Source organism: Canis aureus, chromosome 23 (assembly GCF_053574225.1).
Source record: "Canis aureus isolate CA01 chromosome 23, VMU_Caureus_v.1.0, whole genome shotgun sequence".
Classification (NCBI taxonomy): domain Eukaryota; kingdom Metazoa; phylum Chordata; class Mammalia; order Carnivora; family Canidae; genus Canis; species Canis aureus.
The window spans coordinates 18,778,425-18,803,485 of record NC_135633.1 but is presented as its reverse complement, the minus strand read 5'-3'; the positions used below and the strand labels follow the sequence as shown (position 1 = coordinate 18,803,485).

General features: G+C 44.4%; 2 protein-coding genes and 2 non-coding genes across 12 annotated transcripts in view; 3 read left to right on the top strand and 1 right to left on the bottom strand.

Moving 5' to 3' along the window:
• Positions 1–19,637, bottom strand: part of TRIM66 (tripartite motif containing 66) — a 57,175-nt gene extending 37,538 nt beyond the window's left edge. For 3 of the 8 annotated variants that reach the window (XM_077866544.1, XM_077866547.1, XM_077866545.1), the window contains exons 1-2: positions 18,740–18,879; positions 13,742–14,048 (exon numbers count right to left, since the gene is read on the bottom strand). In XM_077866544.1, the coding sequence (XP_077722670.1) occupies positions 13,742–14,048; positions 18,740–18,784 (352 nt within the window). In that variant the 5' untranslated portion in view covers positions 18,785–18,879. Of the gene's footprint in view, positions 1–3,439; positions 3,489–3,770; positions 3,805–4,024; positions 4,585–4,607; positions 4,630–13,741; positions 14,049–18,739; positions 18,880–19,453 lie in introns of those variants that run through there. The other 5 variants (XM_077866549.1, XM_077866546.1, XM_077866551.1 and 2 more) reach the window with 5 other exon arrangements.
• Positions 19,638–20,387: 750 nt separating this feature from the next.
• RPL27A (ribosomal protein L27a) lies at positions 20,388–25,022 on the top strand. Of its 2 annotated transcripts, none has more exons than XM_077866574.1 (5): positions 20,388–20,759; positions 22,469–22,532; positions 22,954–23,042; positions 23,716–23,890; positions 24,850–25,022. In XM_077866574.1, the coding sequence occupies exons 2-5, from the start codon at positions 22,515–22,517 to the stop codon at positions 24,976–24,978; spliced, it is 411 nt and encodes a 136-aa protein (XP_077722700.1). In that variant the 5' UTR covers positions 20,388–20,759; positions 22,469–22,514; the 3' UTR covers positions 24,979–25,022. The 2 variants fall into 2 exon arrangements, with proteins under 2 accessions (XP_077722700.1, XP_077722699.1); XM_077866573.1 differs by lacking the exon at positions 20,388–20,759 and adding an exon at positions 21,952–22,086 and having other exon boundaries at positions 22,967–23,042.
• LOC144295563 (small nucleolar RNA SNORA3/SNORA45 family) lies at positions 23,215–23,344 on the top strand. Its single transcript, XR_013362655.1, has one exon. It is a non-coding gene; the product is annotated as a small nucleolar RNA SNORA3/SNORA45 family (small nucleolar RNA).
• LOC144295562 (small nucleolar RNA SNORA3/SNORA45 family) lies at positions 24,615–24,745 on the top strand. Its single transcript, XR_013362654.1, has one exon. It is a non-coding gene; the product is annotated as a small nucleolar RNA SNORA3/SNORA45 family (small nucleolar RNA).
• Positions 25,023–25,061: the final 39 nt, after the last annotated feature.

Genomic DNA, 25,061 nt, shown 5'->3' with positions numbered 1-25,061 from the left:
CAGAGTTGATTTCCCTCAGGATGAGTTAATTATTCCCTCTTCTGGGTCCCAACACACCCCGAACATCCTTCTAGTATGACAAATATCACATTGCATTTTAACTATCTGTTCATATGTCTGCATACAAAAATAATCCACGATTGGCACTAAAGGATGTTGCATAATTTTTAGCAGATTGGACAATTAAATTTCTTTGGGTTTGGGTATCCCATGCATATTCCTTGCACTCACAGCCACTGAACAGTAGTAAGAAGTCACCTGGAAGTTTTCAGTGTGATGAGAAAAAAATGATAAAGGATGATAAAAGAATCAGGTATGATCCAGAGCAGAGGTGTGGTGCTTGGGAAAGGCTGTGAATTGGGAAATGTGGGTTCCAGGCCCAGGGATGGCACTATCTGTGTAACCTTAGATAAGTGACCCCTTCCCTCTGAACCTTATTTTCTAGATCCTTAAAATGAGGGAAATAAGGAATAGTAGGGAAGTGTGAATTATCCAACCCTCTTCCTCTGCCTCCTGCACCCAAGCTTCAGAAATATTCCCCTGATCAAGACTGGATGGGGCAGATAGCCAGTAGCTTGCCTCTCTCACCTTTGCCAGCAAGTTAGGGGACAGCCTTATGGCCTAGAGGAGGTCTCCATCTAAAAACTCATCCCATCTAACGAAGGGGTGCTGTGGCAGACAACAGAAATGGAAAACCTCAGCAATCCCGCAAGCAGGTCCGAGGGAGGCCGTGGGGTGCAGAGCGGACACAGAAGACATGTGCTCTCTTTGGGTCACAAGATATGTTTTTGTTTTTAAGATTTATTTATTAGAGAGAGAGAGAGAGTGAAAGAGAGTGTACAAGCGGGAGAGACAGAGAAAGGAGAGAGAGTCTCAAGTAGACACCATGCTGAGCACGGAGCCCGATGCGGTGCTCAATCTCACGGTCCTGAGATCATGACCTATGCAGAAACCAAGAGTAGGATGCTTAACTGACTGCACTACCCAGGCGCCTTGGGTCACAACATCTTTGTCCAGAAATTCTCATCTTCACTCAGAAGGTCCCTAGCCCAAATCAAGCTGTGTCAACCTTGAACTTCTATTCCAAGAGGGTTCCCCCATTCTTCAATGTGAAAACCAAAACAAAGTTTCATTTTATTATGTTTTTGCTTTTTGTAGACTCCACGCCCAGTATGGAGCCCAATGCCAGGCTTGAACTCACAACCTCAAGATCAAGACCTGAGCTGAGATCAAGAGTCAGACACTCAACTGACTAAGGCACCCAGGCACACCCAAAGTTTTATTTTAGACAACTGAAATATATGAACCCATAGGGCTGCAGATGTATGTACAAAATAACCAAACATATGCTTATAATACTTAACATTTAATATTTAATACCTAGTTATTAATACATATTTAAGTCACATGTTATATAAAATATTTAGATACATTTTTTTTTGTACTTGGATTATTCAAGTAATAGCCTTAAGTTTTTATTTCATACACAGGAATACCAATTCTGAGCAATGTAGATCCAGGACCCAAAGGTCACACACGATCATCCCTAGGGGAAATGGGGCTTTTGCTTCCTGAATGAAGAAGTCACAGGTACCAGAGGTTCTCCTGGGGACCTATGAGCCTGGGAGAGAAGCTCTGAAAGGTCCAAGGTGTTCAATCCACCTGTCATAAGAGTGAGCACTTTGGTCCCTAGGAGGCATGGGGCAAATTATTCTCTTAACACCACTCCCTGCACCAGACCTTTATGCATGTTATCTCATTGAATCATCAAATTACCTCTACGAGGCAAGCATTATCCCCATTTGATAGCTGGGGAGACTGAGGCTCCAAGACGTTGCCCCTGGCAAAAATCATACAAAACAGGGGCAGAGCTATGATTGGAATCCAAGTCTCTCTGCCTCTAAAATCCAGCCCTTTCCATTATGCTATACCTCTCTAATTCAAGTGTAAACAAGATAATTTTGTTTTAATTAATTAGATAATTTTATTATAAGTAGAATATTCCATAATAATGATCAGACTCTAAATGATGCCCTGAACCCAGCTTTGGATTAGGGGAATCCAGAAAGAAGAGGCTGGGAGCTAGCCTCATTTGTGCTTCAAGTTTTAGGAAATATGATCTTTGAGGAAAGGCAGGTGAAGATGACTTTTTCTGCCCAGTAATATATCTGGGGATAGTTTCATATTGTAGAGCTAGTGGTTCTCAAACTTTGTTACATATTTGAATCCTATGGGGCACTTTAAACTTCCTGATGTCCACTCCATATCAATTAAATAAAAGTTTTAGGAGGTGGAATCCAGGCATAAATATTTGTTAAAATTCCCCAGGTGAGGGCAGCCCCAGTGGCTCAGTGGTTTAGCGCCGCCTTCAGCCCAGGGCCTGATCCTGGAGACCCAGGATAAAGTCCCGCGCCAGGCTCCTTGCATGGAGCCTGCTTCTCCCTCTGCCTGTGTCTCTGCCTCTCTCTCTCTCTCTACGAATAAAATCTTAAAAAAAAAAAAAATTCCCCAGGTGATTACAATATGCAACCATGTTTGAGAACCAGCACCTTGGAGAGAGCATCTCCTGCCCCTGTGTCTGAGCCTGATAGCTCTTTCCCTGTACCACACAGCTGAAAAGGGCAGAATCACCTAGTTTTAAAGAGGGTCCACAAAGTTAGGAATGCATACTGAATGCAGCTATGATGTATCTCCCCTCTGGCAGGGAAGAGAAGAGGACAGATCCCCAGCAGACAGCAGGGTGTTCTGATACCTAGGTACCCTGGGGATTGGTGGTAGCTGGAGGACACATCCTGCCTCCCCTAACTCCCAGCTCCACTGCAGGACCCATGAGCTAAGGGTGTATCCTTAGGGTGCTGCTTGAGCTTTGGCACTATAACCACCGCTACTGGAGTCTAGAGTGTGCTGAGCTCAGGCCTTAGTGAGGCAGCAAGGGAGGGAGAGTCAAGACTGGGTGGTCCACCCTTCAGACATGAACAGCAACGCCAAGGCAACCTGGGGACCAGGAGGCTAGGGTGGGAAAGAAATCTCAAGGAAGTCTCAAGAAAGCCAGCATTGGGTCAGCTCAGCCCACCAGGTAAGGGACACATAAACCACCGGCGCATAAGCCTGGAGTCCAGGGCTACGCAGCCCCCTGGGGTTAAGAAGCCCTTCATTCTACAGCTCTTGTCCATGGCTCCAAGGAACTTTATAGCTGGGGCCCAAGCTCTGACTCCCACAGAGCAGTGGCATCCTCTGAAGCAGCTTGATGCTCCTCTGCCAGCTATCACCTGTAAAACCAAAGCTGAACAGACCTAGCTTCCTGCATGTAGCCAATTCCCTCACCATACAGATTGTGACGTGGAAGCCCAGGGAGAGGGAGGGACTTAGCTGAAAACCACAGAGCCCTAATAAAATACAGGTGCTACCTTGAACCACTGAGCAGTCCCTGATTACCTACCTCTGTATCCACAAGTAAGACATTTTACCTCCTTAGCCTCTGTTAGTCACTAGACAAGAAGGAAAAAACAAACAAACCTGGCATGTTGACCATCCTCACTACCCATTCCTGCCCTCCCACCCAAGGGCAGCCCCAGGGTACTAGGCATCTGGTAACCCCCCCCCAACACAAAAGCCCCTGCAGCCTTCCTCTAGCCCATAACTCAAAGCAGCACCCCACCACCAACAACAACACATTGCACCCACTCCCAAGATGCCTAGTCCCTGATAGAAAGACAGACTTTGATACTAAGGGGAATGCTGCTCCTGCCCGTAGCTGCCAGTAGGCTTACCTGTGGCCCTGCTGCCCCGTGATTAGAGCAACACCTGGGAGAGAAGTCAGATGAGCGACAGGTGAGACCACCACGGGTCCCAGAGGATGGTGCTTACCAAGTGCCCAGGAACACCCCCCACTGCGTGCTGCAGCCGGCTGGGCTGCAGGGCCTAACCCTTGGGGAACTGGGTCCTGGGTAGGGTAAGGGGAGCACCCTGGGTCCTCTCCTTTCTCTGATACATCCTCAGCCAGGGCTGCATTTCTCCAGCTCACCTGAGACGCTCCTGCAAGAAAAGGTTGGTTGACTCCTCCTGTTCCTGTTTATCTTGAAGGCTCTGCAGCAATTTCCCAAACTGAACAGCAAGAGGGAGACCTCAAAGAGGCGACTCTCTTCCTAGCTGCATCTCCTTCCTAATCCTCTGGGTGCCTTGGAATAGAAGCTCAGAAGGAAGAAAACGAGATTTTCAACTTTCAGGAACTAGCTCTGCCGCCCTCTGCACAGCTCAGGAGGCCATCACTCTCAGCCTTTTAGGACTCGATCCAAAAATCCTTCAGCCCTCCATGTTCCCCAAAATGACAGTGCTCATGTATGGCTGGAATCTGCCCCGATCCGGCAGCTCATTTAAATAGAGCTCATCACAACAACAGTGTTGGTGGAGAAGTGAGTAGCTGCAGGGCCCTGGGGACCCCCTGTTTATACGTAGGAAGAATGATGCAATCTGGGTATCAAAATAGCAATCCAGAACGGAATAACAGGCTCACGCAGCAGCGGTGCCTGCACAACCAGAGCTCAAGTTGACACACTCTGTCAGCCCCACACTGCTGCAGCACGCAGATGCCAGGCACACGCTCTCACCGCATCATTTTAAAAATCAGCAGGAGCCCGAGATATCCCTCCATGCCCCCGGCACTGAAGGAGGGTGTTGGGGGGGGGAACCTTCGACAGACATTAAAATCTATCTCCTACATACTCACCTGCTCCTGCCACTTCACCTGAAGTCCTTATCCTGTGACGTCACAGTCAGTTGCCATAGTGACCAATTGTCCGTCACAAGTGGAGGATTAGGACTTCAGATGGGGAAGACACACATTTATGATGCACAAAGGTCCTGGGAGGTACCCCTTGGCAGCTAACTCTACCCCTCCCCCGCCCCCCAGGGAGATACAGTCGAACACAAGCAGGGGGAGAAAAGGCAAGGAAAAGCAGAGTCGAGTTGAAGGGAAGACAGTAGGATGGGGCAAAACTACAAGTGCAAGATAATGGTAAAAGCACAGAGCACAGGGAAATTGTAAAAGCACGGATGGGGAGCAGCAGGGTATAATACACTTGGAAAGACTGGCAGGAGAGTCAGCTCCTGAAGGGCCCTGAATACTAAGCTAAGGAGCTTGACCTATATCCTGAAATCAAAGGCTCTGGAGAGGGACAGAGCCGGGCTTTATGATTATCTTCATGAACTGGAGACTGGAGTCAGGGAGAAGGCTTGTCCAGTTTAGCAGTAATGGAATCCCCAACAAGGGTAGCAATGGAAATGGACAGAAGAGTTGTTTCAAAGAGAACTGATAGGGCATAACCAAAATAGGATGTGGGAGGGAGTGGTGTTGTATGAAGAAAAAGTCAAATGGAGGGGCTGTCAGGACCAGAGGTAAGAGGGAAGAGAGGGTGGTTGCCAAATCCCATCTTACATGTGTCCTACTTTCTCTAACACCCATAGCCTCTTTAGGTTCTGCTTTGCTGGACCTGTGATTCACAAATCTGGAGGGTTTGTTAGAAATCCTGAATCTACCAAATCTTAATCTCTTGGGAATAGGACCAAGAATCTATATTTTTCGCAAGTTACCCAACTGATTCTTAGGCATTCAGACCAGCACTGGCTCAAGGACCAGTAAGCTGGAACCAGTGGCCAAGACAATTATAGTAACCTCCTAGCAGGGCTCTTTACATCCAGTCTTGTCTCCTCCAATCATTCTTCTCACTAGCCAGAATAACTCTGTAAAAATACATATTTGATTGTATTCCATTGGCCAAAAATATCCAATGTCTCCCCACTACCTACAGAAAAGCCTGAATTGGTCATGACCCTTCACAGTGTGTTCCCAAATTTCCCTTCCAGACTTCCCACTTCCTGCCTTCAAACAATCCTATATTGTAGCCAAAAATTAACTCCATCCTCTTCCTCCTGCCCTTTCTTCCATATCCCTCAGCCTAACACTATTCCCTACCTATAGTTCCCTTCTGTATTTGTCTGGCTCTGCTTGGTTCCTACACAGATATTCCTACCTGATGCCATTCATAGGTTCAAAACCATCCAATTTCCCCAGGCAGAGCCTAAACCAGGGGTTGGAAAGCCACAGCCTGCCCGTTTTTGTAAATAAAATTTTTGTGGAACACAGTCACGTCCATCAATTCCCATATTATCTATGCTGCAGTGGCGGTGCTGAGTAGTCGTAACAGAGGCTGTAAGACCCACAAAGCCAAAAATATTAACTACCTAGACCTTTACAAAGTTTGCTGGCCCCTGGCCTAAAGCAATGGCTACTCCACTTGTTCTAGCCTCATCCTTTGGGGTTCAATCCTGGTAATGAGGATCCTGCTTACTTCCAAGTCAACTCCCATCCATCTGTGCTCTAGCTGGGTCACACTTGAACCAACCTCCAGTTTGGGATCGAATGTTTCAGACAAGCAAAGGGTATTCCAGGAGGAGGTAACATCAAAACTATAGAATTATAGATGTCAAGCTGTGAGACCTCTAGGGGAAAGACTGGTAAAGCTGATTCATGGAGAGGAGTAACAGAGATGAGGCTCTAAAATTAGTTTGGGGCAGCCCGAGTGGCTCAGCGGTTTAGTGTCATCTTTGGCCCAGGGTGTGATCCTGGAGGCCTGGGATCAAGTCCCATGTCGGGCTACCTGCATGGAGTCTGCTTCTCCCTCTGCCTGTGTCTCTGCCTCTGTGTGTGTGTGTGTGTGTGTGTGTGTGTGTCTCATGAATAAATAAAATCTTTAAAAAAGAAAAAATAAAATTAGTTTGGAGTCAGATTGGGAAGGGCCTTGAAGGCCTAAGTTTCTGTTCTGAATGGTAAGCAATTGAGAGCCTCTAAGGTAGCTAGAACTGTAGGCCCACCACAGGAGAGAAAGATCAGGGCTGAAGTTAGAGGATTCAGGAGCATAATGTACAGAGGCAAGAGGTAAAGTGAGGTCAGGCAAGGAGATCCGGAGAGTGTGGGGCAGGGCCAGGTGGCCCATCAGAAGCCAAGTCAGAAATCGAGCATGAGAGCAAGGTGATAGGCTGAGGCAGGTGATGGTCCACAGCTTTCAGAGCCCATGTTCCTAGGACCACCCGACTGTGAAACAAGCTTTTGGTACCAAGAAAGAACCTGGCGCGGAATGCAGAAGATACAGTTGAGGATGAATCTAGGCTCATCTCATCTGATAGACTGGCACCTCTATTTTTTTTACATCAAATCTCAAGAGTCAATTCGAGGACTGCACTGACATACTCTATGCAAAGCCACTGCTTTGTTCCCATTTCCAACTGCTCCTGGACAGAGACACAGTGGGACAACCAAGGGCAGCAGCCTACTCTAGGTCTGTAGCTCCTATTGGCCCACAAGCCCAGGCAAGCCCTGGATTGGCAGGCAAAGGAGATGAATTTCTTTTCCAGGCTCTGTAATAACTATGGCATTCAGCAGGATTCTAAGGCTTTCTGGATTCCTGACGCTCCATTTATGCAGGGAGGGATTAGAGATAAGCTCCAAGAGTCTTTTCTGCTCTCTAGCCACCACAACAGTCAACCATGACTGGTTCCTCTTGAATGAGAGAGTTCCAGTAGCCAAGGGACCCCTCCAAGACCCTGTCCATCAATCATAGCCACCTTAAACTGAGGGATGCTTTAGCAAATCTGCTCTAGCCATATCCTTCCAAGCAGTGCTGGCAGCAGCTAGTACACCCCCTAGAAACACAGCCTGCCTCCTTCCCATTAGCAGGGGAATTGCTCTCCCAGTAACGGGTACCTTTCTGAGGTGCCAGTGCTACTCCCGGGGCCCCAGAGAGCCAATTAAGGTGAGGAAACTGTTCATGAACTACAAAACCATCCTGCTGATAGGGCTCCAGAGCTCCAGCTTCTGCACCTGCTGCACACCCAGCTCAGTCCAGCTTAGTTGCCTGCCTTCCACCTAGGATACTTGGGTCACTGCCCACAACAGACCCCACGATGGGTGGGCACACTGTTCAGCACCTAGACTGAGCAAATGGCAGTCACCTCGCCTTCCAGTCTCCTGTAGCTGAGATCTCACCACCCCCCTACCTCCCACCTTCAGCCCAGGCCATTAGAGCCCCTCCAGCTGAGCTCTCATTAAGATCCTCATTTCTTTCTCTGACTCTGAGGTTGTAGCATCTTGCATCAGTTCCCTCTCTTTGGATCTTCCCAAAGTCCCAAGGCCTGCCCACTGAGGGACAGAGATTGCTCCCCCTTTCAGCATCTGTAGTTTACAAGGGCTGCCACACATTAGTAGCTTCAGGAAGCAGGAGGCCATGGTGGTTATTTGGTGTTCTTAGAGCTCTTCAAGTCCAGTCCTGAAAGCCAGAGAAGTCCTGGGAATGCCCAGTCAATTAGTGCTGGAGTCCAGATTGAGCTCTAAGGGCCATGACCTTCACCCATGTCTTGCATATCAATCACCCACACTGATAATGGGAAAAGTAAAATACTAAACAGGTAGATTGTAAAACTTTGATATCAGAATCAATGTCTCCCAGCTAGGATTTGTCTTTTAGTAGATTTGAAAAGAAAAAAATAATGTTCCTTTTACATATATGGGGAAGGAAATATCCAATTAATGGCCCTTCTCCCCTAAAACAACTAGAGCCAGAGGAGTCCTGAGAATTCTGAAGACAAATGCAGCACATTCAGAGCTTGCTAACTTAAAGTATCACTTTGTGACTCACTGGCCGATTTCTCAGAGTTTGATCTAGGACAATTTTCAATTAGGCTTAAAAGCAAACATTTCCCCGTATATATTCTTATTGGCTGAGTAAATCCATTTCCAATATCCAACCTTTCTGCACAGAGCCTGCAGCTTCACAGTCACCCTATTGCATGGCTAAGCCACTGTGTACTCGGCACACTGCTGCCTTTGCTCTGGTCCCCACCACTGGCTTTTGAAGACCTTGCCCAGCTGGTCTCGTTAGAAGCAGAGACCTAACACAGACACATTTCCAGGTGTGATGGAGTTGCTGGGGAGAATCTCAGCTAAGCTGTGGCCGCATTAAAGATGTGCACCTGATGACTCAGGCTGCAGCAAGGGTTCTTTCCTGAAAAATTCTCCATGGAGTCTCCCCATCAGTTCAGTCATTTCAGGTGAAATCTTCCCCTGAGCAGAGTGCAGACCACAAACTTTGAAGACAGGTTTGACCTAATCTGCCACTTATGAGTTGTTTTGGGCCCTAGATCTTACATATTCACAATACCCAGGTTTTTCTTTCTTTCTTTTTTTTAAAGATTCTTTTTCTTTTCTTTTTTTTTTTTTTTTAATTTATTTATTCATAGACACAGAGAGAGAGGCAGAGACACAGGCAGAGGGAGAAGCAGGCTCCATGCAGGGAGCCCAATGTGGGACTCGATCACGGGTATCCAGGATCACACCCCAGGCTGCAGGCGGCGCCAAACCGCTGCGCCACCGGGGCTGCCTGATACCCGGGTCTTTCAACTGTAAAATGGGAATAATACCTAATTTTAGGATTGTTGTCAAGTTTTAAAAAGATAATAAAAGATAACTACAAGTACCCAGTACAGTGTCTGCCAACCAACAGGTGCTTGATAAATATATTTGCACCTTGCAGCTTGAGAAATACAAAGGGGCAGCGTCACAAATGCAACAGTCTTCCTTCCATGTAAGAGCCATGGAGATCTCTGTGGATTCACTGGTTAAATCATCTGTTCAATAAATATTCACTTAAACCCCCATCCTGTGTCAGGTTCTGTGTTGGGCTGCAGGGCTATAGAGATGAAAGACCTCCAGCCCAGTTAAATCAGATGCCTCCTGTGGTGCTGAGCACCAGCCCAGATGTGCAGGCCTGGGGAGGCTCCACCGAAGGATCAAAGTTGAAAACCAGCTAGACAGACCCTGAGCCCAGGCACACAGCCTATTCAACACAGCCATGTTCAGCTCTGCCCAGCAACTGGGACCTAGATTTATGGAAATGGGCTTATCCTCATGCACTGGTGGCCCATCTGGCTGGGGGCATTGATGCCAGGGACCCTATTTATTCTTTAGCCTCTACTCATCTCCCTCTAGCTGCTCCCATATTTTAATTTTGAAAACCTGAGATTGGCAGAAATGGGGTAAGTCTGCACCCTTACTCAGCTGGATAAAGTGGCGGCACTAAAATCTCTTTCCCAAGAACCAGATTCCCAAAGCATGGCTTCTCAAATTTAGACCAGAAGTCAAGTTCAGGTATTAGGTCTCTTACCAGACTTACCAGAGATAGATGACAGCTCTCCTTTTAATAAGACAGCTCACTTGGGTACCATTCTTTCAGTACTTCCAAAAGCATTCAGCAACTGATATCCACCAGTCCTGGTCCACGGAGAACCTCTCAAAGGTATTGCTTCTTTGCCTTCTTTGCCTTCACATCCATCCACACCATATTCTCATATTATTATCATCTATCTAGTTATCTGCCCTTCAGCAGAACATGAATCCCTTGAAGGCAAGGGCCTTGTCTTTTCATCTCTGTACCCTAAATGCCAAAGATCCTGGTACACAGAAGTCAAATAGTCTGAAGGAGACAGACAGACACAGACAGACACACAAACCAACAAATACCAAAACATGTCCCAGCCAGGCCATAGGACATACTAAAGAATATAAGATGCCACGTATTTAAGAAATCACCTCTCTTGTTCCAAATCAAGCATGTTCATATCTGAAGATTTTTTTTCCATTTCAGTTTCAAAAGTTCTAAATAATAGTATTTTTTTGTGGGTTTCTCAGCTTTTGACTATCTCCTATGAGCAGTGCTGAATGTTCTACATGTACATTATCATTTAATCTTCACAACAATCGTATAAGCTAATTACTACTATCATCATCCCCACATTATAGGTGAGATGACTTGTCCAGACTATACAACTACTAAGTGGCAGGCAGATTAGAACTCACACTCAGATGGCCAGACATATTGACACTAAAGCGTATGTTTTCATTCTCCATTACACTCAGAATAATTTGGCAAACGAACACTACGGTTTTTTTTTTAAGATTTTATTTATTTATCCCATGAGAGACACACAGAGAGAGGCAGAGACATGAGCAGAGAGAGAAGCAGGCTCCATGCAGGGAGCCTGATGTGGGACTTGATCCCGGGACTCCAGGATCACATCCTGGGCCAAAGGCAGGCGCCCAACCACTGAGCCACCCAGGCGTCCTGAACACTATGATTCTAATAATTGTCATTAGTATGACTCAGTTTTCTGATTTTTTAGAGCCATACAAAGCCTTGAGACATGCATAGTTTATGTTAAAAAGCCGAGATGGGATCAAAGACTTAAACATAAGAATTAAACCTATAAAATTCTTAGAAAATACAGGAGGAAAGCTTCACGGCAATGGATTTGGCAATAATTTCATGGCTAGGACACCAAAAGCACAGGCAACAGAAGCAAAAGTAGGTAAGTCGGACTTCAGCAGAATTAAAAACTTTTGTGCATCAAAGAACACTATTAAGAGAACAAAAAGACAACTCATGGAATGGGAGAAAATATCTACAAATCCCATAACTGATAAGGGCATAATATCTATCTATCTATCTATCTATCTATCTATCTATTCCTACAACTCAACAACAATAACAGAAAACAATTAAAATGTGGGCAAAGCTGAAAATCTATACCATTATACAACAACTTTCCATTCCCCACTCCTCCCCCAACTCCTGGCAACCACCATGCTACTCTTGGTCTCTATGAATTTGACTACTCTGAGTATCTCATGTAAATAGAATCATAGACTATTTGTCTTTTTTGTTAACTGGCTTATTTTATTTAGCATCATGTTCTCAAAGTTCATTCATGTTGTAGCATGTGTCAGAATTTTCTACCTTATTAAAGCTAAATAGTATTCCACTGTATATACATACCACATTTTGTTTATCCACTCATCTGTCAATGGACACTTGGATTGCTTCCACCTTTTCTCCATGTCAATAATGTAGTTATGAACACAGGTGTACAAATCTCTCTTTGAGTTCCTGATTTTAATTCCTTAATTCTCTCTGGTATATACCCAGAAGTGGAATTGCTGGATTATATGGTAATTTTATTTTTAAAATTTTTAAAGGAATGGCCGTACTGTTTTCCACAGAGGCTATACCATTTTATATTCCCACCAACAATGTACAGGATTTCTCCACATGCTCACCAAACTTGTTATTTTCTGTTCTTTTCTCTTAATAGTAGCCATCCTAATGGGTTTGAGGTGGTATCTCATTGTGGTTTTGATTTGTATTTCCCTAAAGATTAGTGATATTGAGCATCTTTCTGTGTGCTTACTGGCCATTTGTATATCTTGCTTGGAGAAATGTCTATTCAAGTCCTTTGCCCATTTTTATTATTTTTAAAGATTTATTTATTTATTTATAATAGACATAGAGAGAGAGAGAGAGAGAGAGAGAGAGAGAGGCAGAAACACAGGAGGAGGGAGAAGCAGGCTCTATGCTGGGAGCCTGACAGAAGACTCAACCGGGACTCCAGGATCGTGCCCTGGGCCAAAGGCAGGCGCTAAAACACTGAGCCACCCAGGGATCCCCACCTTTGCCCATTTTTAAATTAGGGTTTTTTTTTAATTGTTGAGTTGGAGAAGGTCTTTATATATTCTGGATATTCACCCAACAATGCTGGAACTTGTTAAGACATATTTAAGATCCACCATGTGTGTAAATTTAACTAGATTTTCAAGTGTCCTTTAAGAACATTTATTTGTTAAACAACTGAAACACTTAAAAAGAAAATAAAATACATTCAATTTATAAAAGCAAATATTAGCCAAGTTTACAAATATGTTCAAATATTAATAAAAACCCCTTTAAAAGTAATTGCTAAATTTTGCTACATTTATAAATAGTGTAAGACAAGTTAAAATTAAAAGTTTAAGGACTAAATTTAAGCTTAAAAATCAGACATTAATTTTAAAAATCAAACTAGATCATTTTTTCTGTGCTCCAAACTCACAAAAGAGCCCAGAGAGGTTACACAGCTTGCCCAAGGGTTTAGAGAGCTCAAAATTCATAGCTAAGGACAACTGCACTTCTCTAATGCCTCAAAGCACCTAGCCTTGGGCTACAGATCACTTTAATAATACTGCAGACAACAAAACAAACAGACATGATATTTCTAAATGCTCTCAACTTGCTTGACCTCATCCTCCAAGCTCATCCAAGAGAGAGAGATTGCACCTCTGTTACAGGTCTGTGCTAGAATGCTGAGCTGAAAGGGACCTGATTCATGTCTCCAAGGACTCACAGTCCTCAATGAGACTGTTCCCTAGGAAACCTGACATTCATCAGCAAGACACAAGCTCCTCCCACCAGGCTGGAGTTAAATGGTGAATGGTTCACTAGTCAGTAGGAGTCTGTTCAAAATCAGGTCCCAACCATTCCTATGGGGGCAGCAGCTTTCCCTTCGCCTCAGAAGTTTAGAGAGTCAGGACAGTGTCCTCTCCATCTGGGGAGTCTGTGAAACCTTGAATCAATACCTTCCCAGGTTTCTCAGTTTGCCACCAATTCAAGGAAATCCCAAACATGGAAAGTCCCAGCTTTCCAGATATAGGAGGCATCAAGAGGGTTTGCTTTGTCTCAGATTCCCCAAAGAGTTGTGTTTGGCAATGAGTATCCCTTGGGCATTTTAATTCTGATTCTTTCTACCTGAAATTCAGTTCCTATGAACGAGGAAGAGACGTGTTATAAGGAAGGAGGGGAACCTGTGGTTCTTTTGTACTTACCAGGTGGAACGGTCCTGTGAGCTTTGGAAACCTGTCTCAGCTCCTGGATGAAGCCCTGGAAGCAGTTCTTGCAGAGCAAATGCTGGCAGGGTAGGAACCGGGCGCCCACATTTTGCAGGTCTTGTTGGCACAATGAGCAGGTCAATATCATGGCCTCCATCTGACCATTCCTGTGTTTCTGGTCAACTAGTGGCAGCCCCATAAATCTCAAGCCCGTATACGTGGCTGTGCTTGTGACCGGGACTGGGGCTCTTCCCATGATATCCTGAAGTGTGCAGCAGCGTGTAGATCGAGCAAGCTCCACTCCCTGTAAGTGAAGCACAAAACAGAGTGATTAATTCCTTTAGGGTGGGGGATGTTCCTGGAAAGGCCAGAGAGGACACAGAGAACTGGAGGCTCAGGCCCTGCAACCTGCAGGCCTCAGCCTCAAACTCTCACTTGAGCCCAAAGAGGGAGTCCAGCATCTCTGCTGCAGAGGTTGTGTGTTTCTTACAGAGTTTGTTGCCTTCAAAAGTGTCCAACATCTACCTGTGCTTCTCTTTATTAGTGGACAAGCTTGAACCTAGATTTCATTTTGGAAAAGAGAAGGAAATTTGTTTAAAGCCCAGTGTATGCCAGGTGCTTTCTATGCTTTATCTCAGTCTTCACAGCTACTCTTGAAGATAGGCATTATGATACTTTTACAAATTAAATAAAGCCATGAGGGACAGGCTAAAGAAACTGAGGCTCAGAGAGGCTGAGTAATTGTACAAAGACAAATGGTAAATAGCAAAGTTCAAATTCAAATTCAAAATCAGACTTCACACCATTACTACTGAAATATTTCTCAAGCTGAAGTCCACACACATATTTTCATGGGTTCTCTCCAATATTTTTTAATTTATATTCATCCTAATAAGAAGTTTTTAATCTATCAATTCAAGTTCAAATACATATCCACCACAATGAGATTTTAGAGGCAGTGCTAAGAGTTCAGGATCCAATTCACACCATACAGTATTACTTTGTCTTGGGCTACTTAGAAGAGAAAGGGGCAGCCTTAAATGTAAATGATGTACTCTTGCCACATGAAGTCTCAAGAACAATGTGGCACACTGGTAATGCCTGTTTCATGGCACTTGGAACAGAGGAAGGAGGTAAGGAAATTAAGCCATGATCATAGTGGCATAAGTTGGCCAAACCTGACCAATAGTGAACACCACATTCAAGGTGTACTAGCAGTTTAATGCTAGTAGTTTAGCAACACATCATCTGCAAATGAAATTAATGTCATTAATTTTATTGTTTTGGGTTTTTTTTATACCTTGTAAATTGTATTCAGTCTTATACTTGTATAAGAGCAAAAGAAATGTATCTAGTTTTATATTTGTACTCAAGAAAGAAAACAAATATCATTTCATCAAATCTGGAGTTCTATCATTATGCAGATTTGAGAGAACTTTCCTTTTAGTCCATGGTCTCCGGGAGCCAAACCCATTAGGGACAAAGAGTGACAGAGCTAGGAGAGGCCAGCCTGCTTGGGGGCCCAACAAGATGCCACTAAATGAAATAATGGATAGACTTATACCTCTAATTCAGTCTGGAGCTCTAAGAGCACTTATTTCCCAGAGGGCAGCATGGCAGCCCTGTGGCGGTAAGGGCAGTCTGTCTTAGAAGGTTTAAGTGTGCCTGAGTTTATTTCATTAGACTTTGAGAATATCAAACTCTTTGGTCTCAAAATCCTTCACATTTTTTAATTATTCAGGACCTTAGATTTTATTAATGTGGGTTCTGTCTACTACTATTTGCCATATAAAAATGAAAACTGAGATAATTTAAAAATATTAATTCATTCAAAAACAATAAACCTATTACATGTCAGCCTGAATAACATACTTTTTAGAAAAAAATTATTTTCAAAAAAATAAATTTAGTAAAAAGAGTGACATTGTTTTTCCTTTTTGCAAACCTCATTAATGTCTGTCTTAATAGGAGACAGCTGGAATCCTGAACCTGCTTCTGTAGTCAATCCACTCAATGTTGTTTTGTTTATAGTAAATTAAGAAAATCCAGCCTCATGGGGTTGTACAGTTGGAAAAGATAAGACTATTTTTAATAGTCGTATTAGGTTATAATGGACATTTTTTGATACTACAAGTGGTAGTTTCCTAAAGGTTGGCTGTAATGTGGAATCTGTAACTATATCAGTGAACATTTCTTACCCTGTTACATTAAAATCCACTGGGCTATCTTGTACTGATTTTTTACCCAGGCATCATTTTATAACACCAAGCATTTGCCATTTGGAAAACATTCGTTCAATGACTTATGCAGATGCTCCAACCATTGACCTTTCATTAGACAATAATAAAACATCACACTCTTTCACATCACCTCTAATCTCATTGGAAAATTATTAGGAAGATGTCAGACTCAAAGACATCAAACTCAGCTATACCTTTACCAGAATTCTATTTTTGCTGGAAACTCTAATTTTAATCATTGGCAACAAATACTATCAGTTTTTTCCTTGGAATGACAGGTTCATTTCATTGTTGAGAAAATATCTGCCAAATTCCCAAGGCTGAATAAATAACCTCAGTCTGTCAGTTGTTCTTTCAAGTAAAACTGGTGTCGTACAAAAAAAGGCTAGTTCAGCTTGCAACTCAAATAAGAGCACAAACGCAATTCCTTACTTTGATAAGTAGATGTGCTTTATGCATACTTCCAGTTTCTTCATGCAGAATATTAATAACGTGTATTCAAGGACTGAAATGTAATAAAATATTTACTGCTTCATTACAGACACTCCTAAGTGAGACTAAGGCTCTAAGGCTTTTCCTTCCTTTTTTTTTTTTCTTTTCCTTCTCTTCCCTCCCTTCCTCTTTTCCTGCAAATGCCTGGCAGTGAAGAATACAATGACTTATACCAGCATCTTCAGTTTTTTACACACCATCTTTGGTTTTTGCTTTGGCACCACCAGGGCAAATGCCAACTCAGTGAAAAGGGCAGATAACATCTTAGTATGATTATGAAAATGGTTTTGACCCTGTGGATGCTTATGATGCTGTGGATACTTGTGACCCAATGGACACTTGTGAAAGAGTCTCAGGAACCATCCCCAGGCCTTCCCCACCCCTGATCATAGGTCTACAGATAGCACTTAGAGAACTGCTCCATTAGGCTTTAAATAACAACTCTGGGGATTCAAGGAAGTGGACTGGCTTTCTGACACCAGTGGGAACTACTCAGGATGAATATATGAATAAATATTTTGGGCACCTGGGTGGCTCAGTGGTTGAGCATCTCCCTTTGGCTCAGGTTGTGATCCTGGGGTCCTGGGACTGAGTCCTGCATTGGGCTCCTCTCGAGGAGCCTGCTTCTCCCTCTGCCTATGTCTCTGACTCTCTCTGTGTGTCTTTCATGAATAAATAAATAAATATTTCATTTCTGTCTTAGAAGAGCAACTAAAGTAACTCTATGAGGGTAAAGGTTAAATTAAAGGCACAGGCAAGCAATGGAGTCTCTGATTTGAGGATAAGGGGTGGAGGACAGGAACGTCAACAAATATTTCTAAAGTAAAAGAGTGACTCTTGGTATTTTTCATTATACAAACAAGAAAAAACTAATATCAAAAAAGAATATGCTGTTTGTTCAGTATCATTTGGCTAGTGGGAAATGAACCGAAACTTCTGTGTTCTTTCTGCTAATTTTATCTTGTGAAATTAAATGAAAACCCAAATATTTAAGCCCTTCCTTGTGGTGCTATTGGATAAACTGCCCTCCAAGATCAGAGAATTCCTCTCTTCATATTTTGCTATTCTGAGTTTAATGGCAGCAAGGTTTTCCATCCTAGCTTCCAACAAAACTTCTAGGAATGCATTTTCCATGTACTACCATGATATTTTTTAAAATCTATTCAACACAGTGAGGAAAGACTCCTGAAAATTAGGTTATTTTTACTTTGTACTGAAGACAACCCTGTGGATTTTCCTCCTTTCCATATTGCCATATATCAACAACTACTGATAAAGGCAAAAAACCACCACAACAAAAACAAAAGAAAACGAAATCAATAACAACAACAACAACAACGATAAACCCTGAACCTGGTATAGTCGAAAGTGGTAACTATAAATGCTGCTGTGCATAAATTGGTTCAATTGATTTGGGTGGAAAAACAGCATAAAATGAATCATAAAAATGTTCATACCTTATAATACAGCAGTCTCACTCCTGGGAATTTACCCTAGACATGTTATTCAATAGAAGGAAAAAAACACATATTCACAAATGTTCATTGCATCACTAATAGCAAAGGACACAATAGGACTAACAACAACAACAACAAAACCCAAAATACAGGAGAAACTGGCTTAGTAAATTATAGCACCTGCTGAAGACAAATTAGTATTAAGCTGTTAAAAATGATTATGATGACTGGGTAGTGATACAGAAAAAATGTCACGGTATTAAATGAAAAGCAGAATAAAAAGGATGCATCTGCTATAATCATTAGCTTTGTACGTAGCTATATCTCCATGTAGACAAGAGCTGAAAAGTAATATTCAGACATAAAAACAGCATCGCAAGGTATTATGATTTGAGATATTTATACTTATATTTTTTTAACATTCTCTTTAATGTTTCACTTGTTCTTCTATTACATGCAATTTTTAAAATCCTTTCTGAAATAAATTTAGATTCCTGAGTTTTTCTAGAATTCTCACTTAAAAAGAACAGAAACCCTGGCTCTTCCCACCCCAAATTAACAATCCTTTGCTTGAAAAAGGAAAACAACATATTATTTCCAAATGCCCAAACCTAAAGATGGAGAGCAAGCAAACAAGGCTGGATCCACCCATGTGGATTGCTATGTGAAGGACTGCTGAGGAACTTGGGAACCCAGAGAGGAGAGGAAGAAAGAGGGACCACAGGGCCCTCTTCAGGGTGGGGGTATGTTCATAAGGTCCCCTGGAGAAAGGTGTGTGGTACCAAAAAGGTCAGCACCACATTTACCTGTCTTGCCAGATTGCTGCCTGATATCATCTCCCTTCTGCTCATTTCACAGGTATTTTTTGAGGCCCTGACCCTCTGGGGAAGCCCAAAAGCCTGAGATGTCACAAGGCCACACTCTACTTCAGAAGAGATGTCACAGAGAAGCAGGCCTCTCAGAGGTCATGTCTCAGGGTCATGTTCCATGTGCCTGAGTGGAGAAGGACAAGTCACCAAATTCCTAATGTCTGGATACTATTCAACTTTGCAGATACAGATCTCAAACTTTGTTTGCTCTCTCAGAGCTAGTCAACCTAGGGAAACTGACCTACACATAAGTCAACCTAGGGAAACAAGCCACACATAAGCCTTATGTTAAACCCATATGATTGTCCTGGGAATGAGGGAGGCTGCTAGAAACCAGAGCCCACAATTGCTCAGGGCACTCCCTCTACCCTGGAGATCAAACCATCAATGAGAAGAATGTTAGGTGAACACAGAACCCAACACAGAGTACTGGTCCACTCAGGGAGAATTTCCGTTCTGATGGATGACCTGAGGGATAGGATGAAGTTCCTCTATAATCATGGAAGTTGGCAAAACTATTCAAAAGCAGTGCCCATTACCCAAAGCCCTACCTCTACCCTCTGAACAGTCTTAGTCTTGGTCCTCACTCTAGACCCTCCTTACAGAACACTTAATGGTTACCTTTCATTCCCAAAGCTCTGCCCAGCTTACCTCCATTCACAGACCATGTTCCCAAGGGTAGCTCAGTTCATCTCTTGTGCACTTATTGGCCAGCTTTGACGTCAAATAGAGGGTGATCTCTTCTTAGACCTTGCCTCCCACTCTCATGGCCCCTCTTTCTGCTGGTCCCAGGCAGTATATGATCAAGGACTGAAGGACTGATGAAGACCATAAAGCTGTGAGGTCAGAAAGGGAGTGGTCACTGAGGTAAAAACAGATCTGGAAAGAGAAGACTAAAGACTAGGTAGGCCCAGGCCCTGTATCTTGGCAGCACTATAGCCTCTGGCAAGTCACTCAACCTTCTGTGCCTCAGTTCTCGTATTCTTATTCATAAAATGGAGCTAGTATTGTTGACTTCTGAGGCCAATGCATTTTGTAAACTTCAAGGTATATTTGGTTATTATCACTGTGGATTGCAGTGTTCTGGGAAGAAGCAGAATATAAAGTTTTGGGCCTTAAAGGTTGAGGAAAATTCAGGATATCTGATAGGAAGATGAGCGCTACAGGCATGAGAAATGGCACAGCACAGGCAGAAAGGCAGGGATGTATCAAGTCTGGCGGCAGTAGGAAGCTCGTGTAAAACGAGAAGCTGGGGTTGGTTTGGAAAGGCAAGTGGGCTGTATTCTGTTGGTCAAAGGGAGCTATCCAACTTTTTGATCAAGTAAGTGAAGGTGAAAGTCATGTTTTGGGAAGGTTAACCTGGCAGAGGTGAGATGGATGAAAGCATTGGATGAGGATTAGAATGCAGGCAGGATGACTAGAGAAGGATGTTGAACTCAAGAGACATGATGAGAATCCTAAGGAAGGCAGTGGCATGGGGGTTTAAAAGGAGGAAGCAGATTTGAGATACAGAACAAAAGAATATGGTGACAGTGACAGTATATTAGGAGAAATGAAGGCTTTGAAACCATTTTCAGGTCTCCATGACATCACTATCTAAGTGGACAAGGGTGCCACTCACCAAGATATAGTATAAAGGAGAAGGCACCAGTGAGCAAGGAAGATTGAAGTCTTTGAATACGTTTGCCAAGTTTGTCTGTAGAATGTCCCAGGGATAATAATCAGAAATTAAGTAAGTACATGAATGTGGAGCTCAGCAATAGAGATGTGAATTGAAGCCACCCAACATACGCTCACCAAGAAGACTGCACACTGTGAAAAGTTAAGAGAGGCAAGAACTGGAGGCTGAAAAACATCAACAGTTAAATGGTGTATAGAGTTAGAAGAACCCGGAAAAACTGACAAATGGCTAGAGAGATAGGAAGAAGGCAAGAGTTTCTATGAAGAAGTGAAAGAGGTAAGGTACAACAGAGAACACACGGTAAGAGGAATGAGAAGAGTCCATTCAATTCGTTTAATTCATGATTTGAGTAAGAGTGGTGTGGCTGATTAAACATGAATGGGAAATGAACAAATGGACAGAATTCAGACTACTCTTTTGGGGAGCTTGGCTGTAAAGGAAAGAGCTAGGATGGTAGGGAGAAAGTAGGGAGAATCTAGGATATTTTAGTAAAATATATTTTAGCTGATAGGAACGAGGCAAGGAAAATAAACACACAGAGTAATTGGAAGAACGGGAGTTTAGACACTGGTTGAGACTTGAGAGGTGGCTCTTCCACTATGAGGTGAAAGTACATTCAACCACTTGATTTGTTGAACATGTACTACATGCCAGGAACTGGGAGTACAGGGATAAAATACTCCTGAACCATTAAGGAATTTGGTCGAGTAGGGGAGACAAATGTGGATCAACAATTATGCACGAGCTATGTATGTACTAGAATATGGGGGGGGGGGCACAAGTGGGGGAAGCAGCAATGACCGTATGGGTCAGAGAAGTTCCACAGGGAAAGGAGACACTTGCAAAGATCGAGGTTGAGCAGGGGTTTTCTGGTCCAGGAGAGGGGTTCACAGCCTTGTCAAGTAGGTTCAGGTGAGAAAATTTGGTGGTTACAAAAAGTATTTAGAGTCTGGATTAAAAAAAAAAAAACCATAAAGCAACCAGGTATACAGGTCCCTGAAGTATACTGGATTGTTCAAACTCTGGACGCCCAGGATGACAGCACAAGCGCAAAGGAGCAATTAAGACCGAGCGCCTCCTCGGAGCGTGGGCGATCAGGCGGGTGTGGACACGTAGGGAAGGGTTCAAAGGGGGCAGAGCCAGACAGCCGGTGCTCGCTGCGGGTCGAACAGCGCCTCGCGAATCCTCACTGCGGCCGCTACCGCCGGGGCCGAGCCGACCGCGAGGACGAGCGAGGCGCGCGCGTCGGCTCAGCAGCGGGGCGTTCGGCCAGGAGCCCGGGCGGGTTCCGGGGACACGGGGATTCCGCGACAGGTCTCAGCCTTCGAGCCTGAGCGAACGAGGGCGACGCGGAGGCAGTTTTAGGGCGGCCGCCGTCACCCGGCCTCGGCGCGGAAGGAGAGGACACCGAGCTGAAAAAGGAGGGCTACCGGCCTGGCGGTCACGCGACCCCGCGAACCCCGCGAACCCCGCGAGACTCCGGAGACCCCGCCCTAGGCCCGGCCTACTCCGGCCGGAAGTGAGTCTCTTGGCTCCGCCCCCGTTGTCGGTAGCTCGCGAGATTTCGCAGACGCCTCCCTTTTTCCTCTGGGCCGCCAACATGGTAGGTGATTCTTTTCCTTTCTCCGCCGCGTTGGTAGTTCAGGCCGCGAGCTGTACTCGCTTTGCACCTCAACCACCAACTCCCGGCCTCGGCCCGACCTTCCAGGCCGCTCGGGGCAGGGTGGCCCGTGTGGGCCCCTGAGTGTGGGCCCGCGTGTTCTGCCGAGGGTTCGGCTCTCTGAGGCACGCGGGCCTGCGCGCTCAGGCGCCGCCCTGATGAGGCCACGGGGCCCCGGGCCGACCGGTCCGTAACATCACCCTTGCTGATGTGGCCCAAAGCAGAGCCTTGACCCCGCAGACCTACAGACCCTTCTCAGACGGTCAAGTTCGCCCTCTGCCCCACCCCCCTTTGGCTTTATCACCAAGCACCTTTTTCCATACAGCCATCCAGACTGAGGAAGACCCGGAAACTTCGGGGCCACGTGAGCCATGGCCACGGCCGCATCGGTAAGTGCCGGCATCCCATCCTGGCCGGCTCTGAGCTCTCCCTGCCGGGTGCTTAGCTAGCCGGGAAGTGGGTAGGGTAGAAGTGGGTAAGCTTCGTGCGGTCATTCGGAGTAAGCTTGGCTGTTAGCTGTTGGTTTTTTCCTTAGAATTCTCTACGGTACTCCATTTAAAGACAATTTCACATCAGGGGGGCGGGTAGTTAAAATTGGGACAAAGTGTTCATTTGTCGAAGGCATGAACACTATCCAACAGTGGATAGTGCTGTGATGTGAAACATTGCAAAGAGAAGTTTGACCCAGAGTCTTGAGGGAATAGCAATGCTTAAAGAGGTTTTGTAGACTGAAAAAATAAAACGCAGAAGTGTGGGGAAATGCTTTTTGCAAGAAGACTTGAACTGGAGAAGGCTACGTTAGCCATGTAGCTTTGTATTGCAGGCAAACACCGGAAGCACCCAGGAGGCCGGGGTAATGCTGGTGGCATGCATCATCACAGGATCAACTTCGACAAATAGTGAGTGTTTCTTGACCTGTACTTTCACCAGCACTGACAGTTTATTGGAGTGATGGGTAAAGGGCTGGCTCAGGACACCTTCAGTGGGAAGCAAGCCTCTTAACCACTCAAAAACCTTTGTATATTGCTGGGTTTTAGCAAGTTAACATTTGATGTGAACCGAGAATTTGCCATCGAGGCTAGAGTCACGCTTGGGTATCAGCTATTGCCTTAGTGTGCTAGAGTCCTCGAAGAGTAATTGCTGATCTTATTCACTGGCTGTGACCCTTATGGCATAGTCAGTCACCAGGTTAGTGACATGCGTCAGGTGTATAATCTGCTAGATTCACTATGCCCCCAAATTTGTTTAGAAAATCTCTACTACAAGAATGTGTGGAATTTCCATAGAGTGGCTGTCAGGTGATACGGAAGATCTCTAGTCTTGGCTCTGCCTCTGACTTTTTTCAGTGATTTATCCTGGTTCCATGAAGTAAGGGTAGTCTCCTGAACATCTTCCATGGCTTTTTTTTTAAAGACTTGTTTTAATGCAACAATGAATGGAGTCCTGGTTATGTCACTATTGTGCACTGATGAACAATTTACGTTATAACTAGGAGAGATGAACTATGAAGACAATAAACCTCACTTCTTAATTGGAATCAGGTTATGAAAGTGATTACCTTTCTCTTCCTAGTCACCCAGGTTACTTCGGAAAAGTCGGTATGAGACATTACCACTTAAAGAGGAACCAGAGCTTCTGCCCAACTGTCAACCTTGATAAACTGTGGACCTTAGTCAGTGAGCAGACACGGGTAAATGCTGCCAAAAACAAGACTGGAGCTGCTCCTATTATCGATGTGGTGCGATCGGTGAGTGAATGAATATTTGTTGACTTTACATGGTCTTTGCCTCTCAAAATCCTGGATAATCTGATCTACTGATGCCCTTCCTAGAATTTATACCTAGTTACCTACCAGACTCCTGTCTTTTGACAGAATTTCAACAGGTAAACTCCCCAAAATTGCATTCTAGTTGTGATTCATGCAAAACATTCAGTTCTTTCCAGTCCCTCATTCATTCAGTTACTTTTGTTATTTCTTGAATGTTTTTCCAATCAGTAGTCTCATTCCCACTCTTAACTGTCTTGGTTTGTACAGGTTTGCATTTCTGGCCTGAGCTTTTGAGCAATATCTCAGCTCAGCTGGCTCTGGTCTCTCTTAATACAACCCTGCTTACATGGGCACTCTTGGCCCTTTATGTCCCTTACAGAATAAAATACTAATATGTTTGTTAATTGTGGATCTACGTTATTGGAAGAGATTTCCACTCCCCACCCCTGCAAAGCAGTGACGACAAAGCATTTTTGTCTATCCTTCGGAGTTCTGGTCCTGTGTCAGTTTTAACCTCCCACGGGTGTGGAGGTAGTCTTAAACCCTGAAGGGGCTTTCAGTGAAGTTTTAAATCCCTTTTGTACTGCCTACTTAACATTCCTTGAGCAATTTTGGTAGGACTTCTTGGAACATTGCTAGGAATGTGGTCTTTTGCTTATCAGGTAGTAATTGAATGGGTGGGGGGGTGCGGGGGTTGTGCTTTCTTGAGGCTAGAGTCACATCCTGACACATTTCTTGTCCTGGTGTGCTAGAGTCCTCAGAGAGAATCTGCTGGTCTTGATTCACTGGCGAGGGCAGTTGGTGCCCCCGTTAGTGCCCAGATCAGAAACATGTCCCCCCAGCTCCTAGATGGAGTAGATTGGCAGTCATTTTTCATCATACCAAGGAGTTGGTACCTGCTGTGGTGTGTATTATGAACTCTTTTTCTATTCCTCTAGGGCTACTACAAAGTTTTGGGAAAGGGAAAGCTCCCAAAACAGCCTGTCATCGTGAAGGCCAAATTCTTCAGTAGAAGAGCTGAGGAGAAGATAAAGGGTGTGGGGGGCGCCTGCGTTCTAGTAGCTTGAAGCCACATAGGGGGAGGTTCATTAAATGCTAACAAGTGCTTTTCTCTTGTGGTCTGAGTATAAATTCTTTAGCACCCCTACCT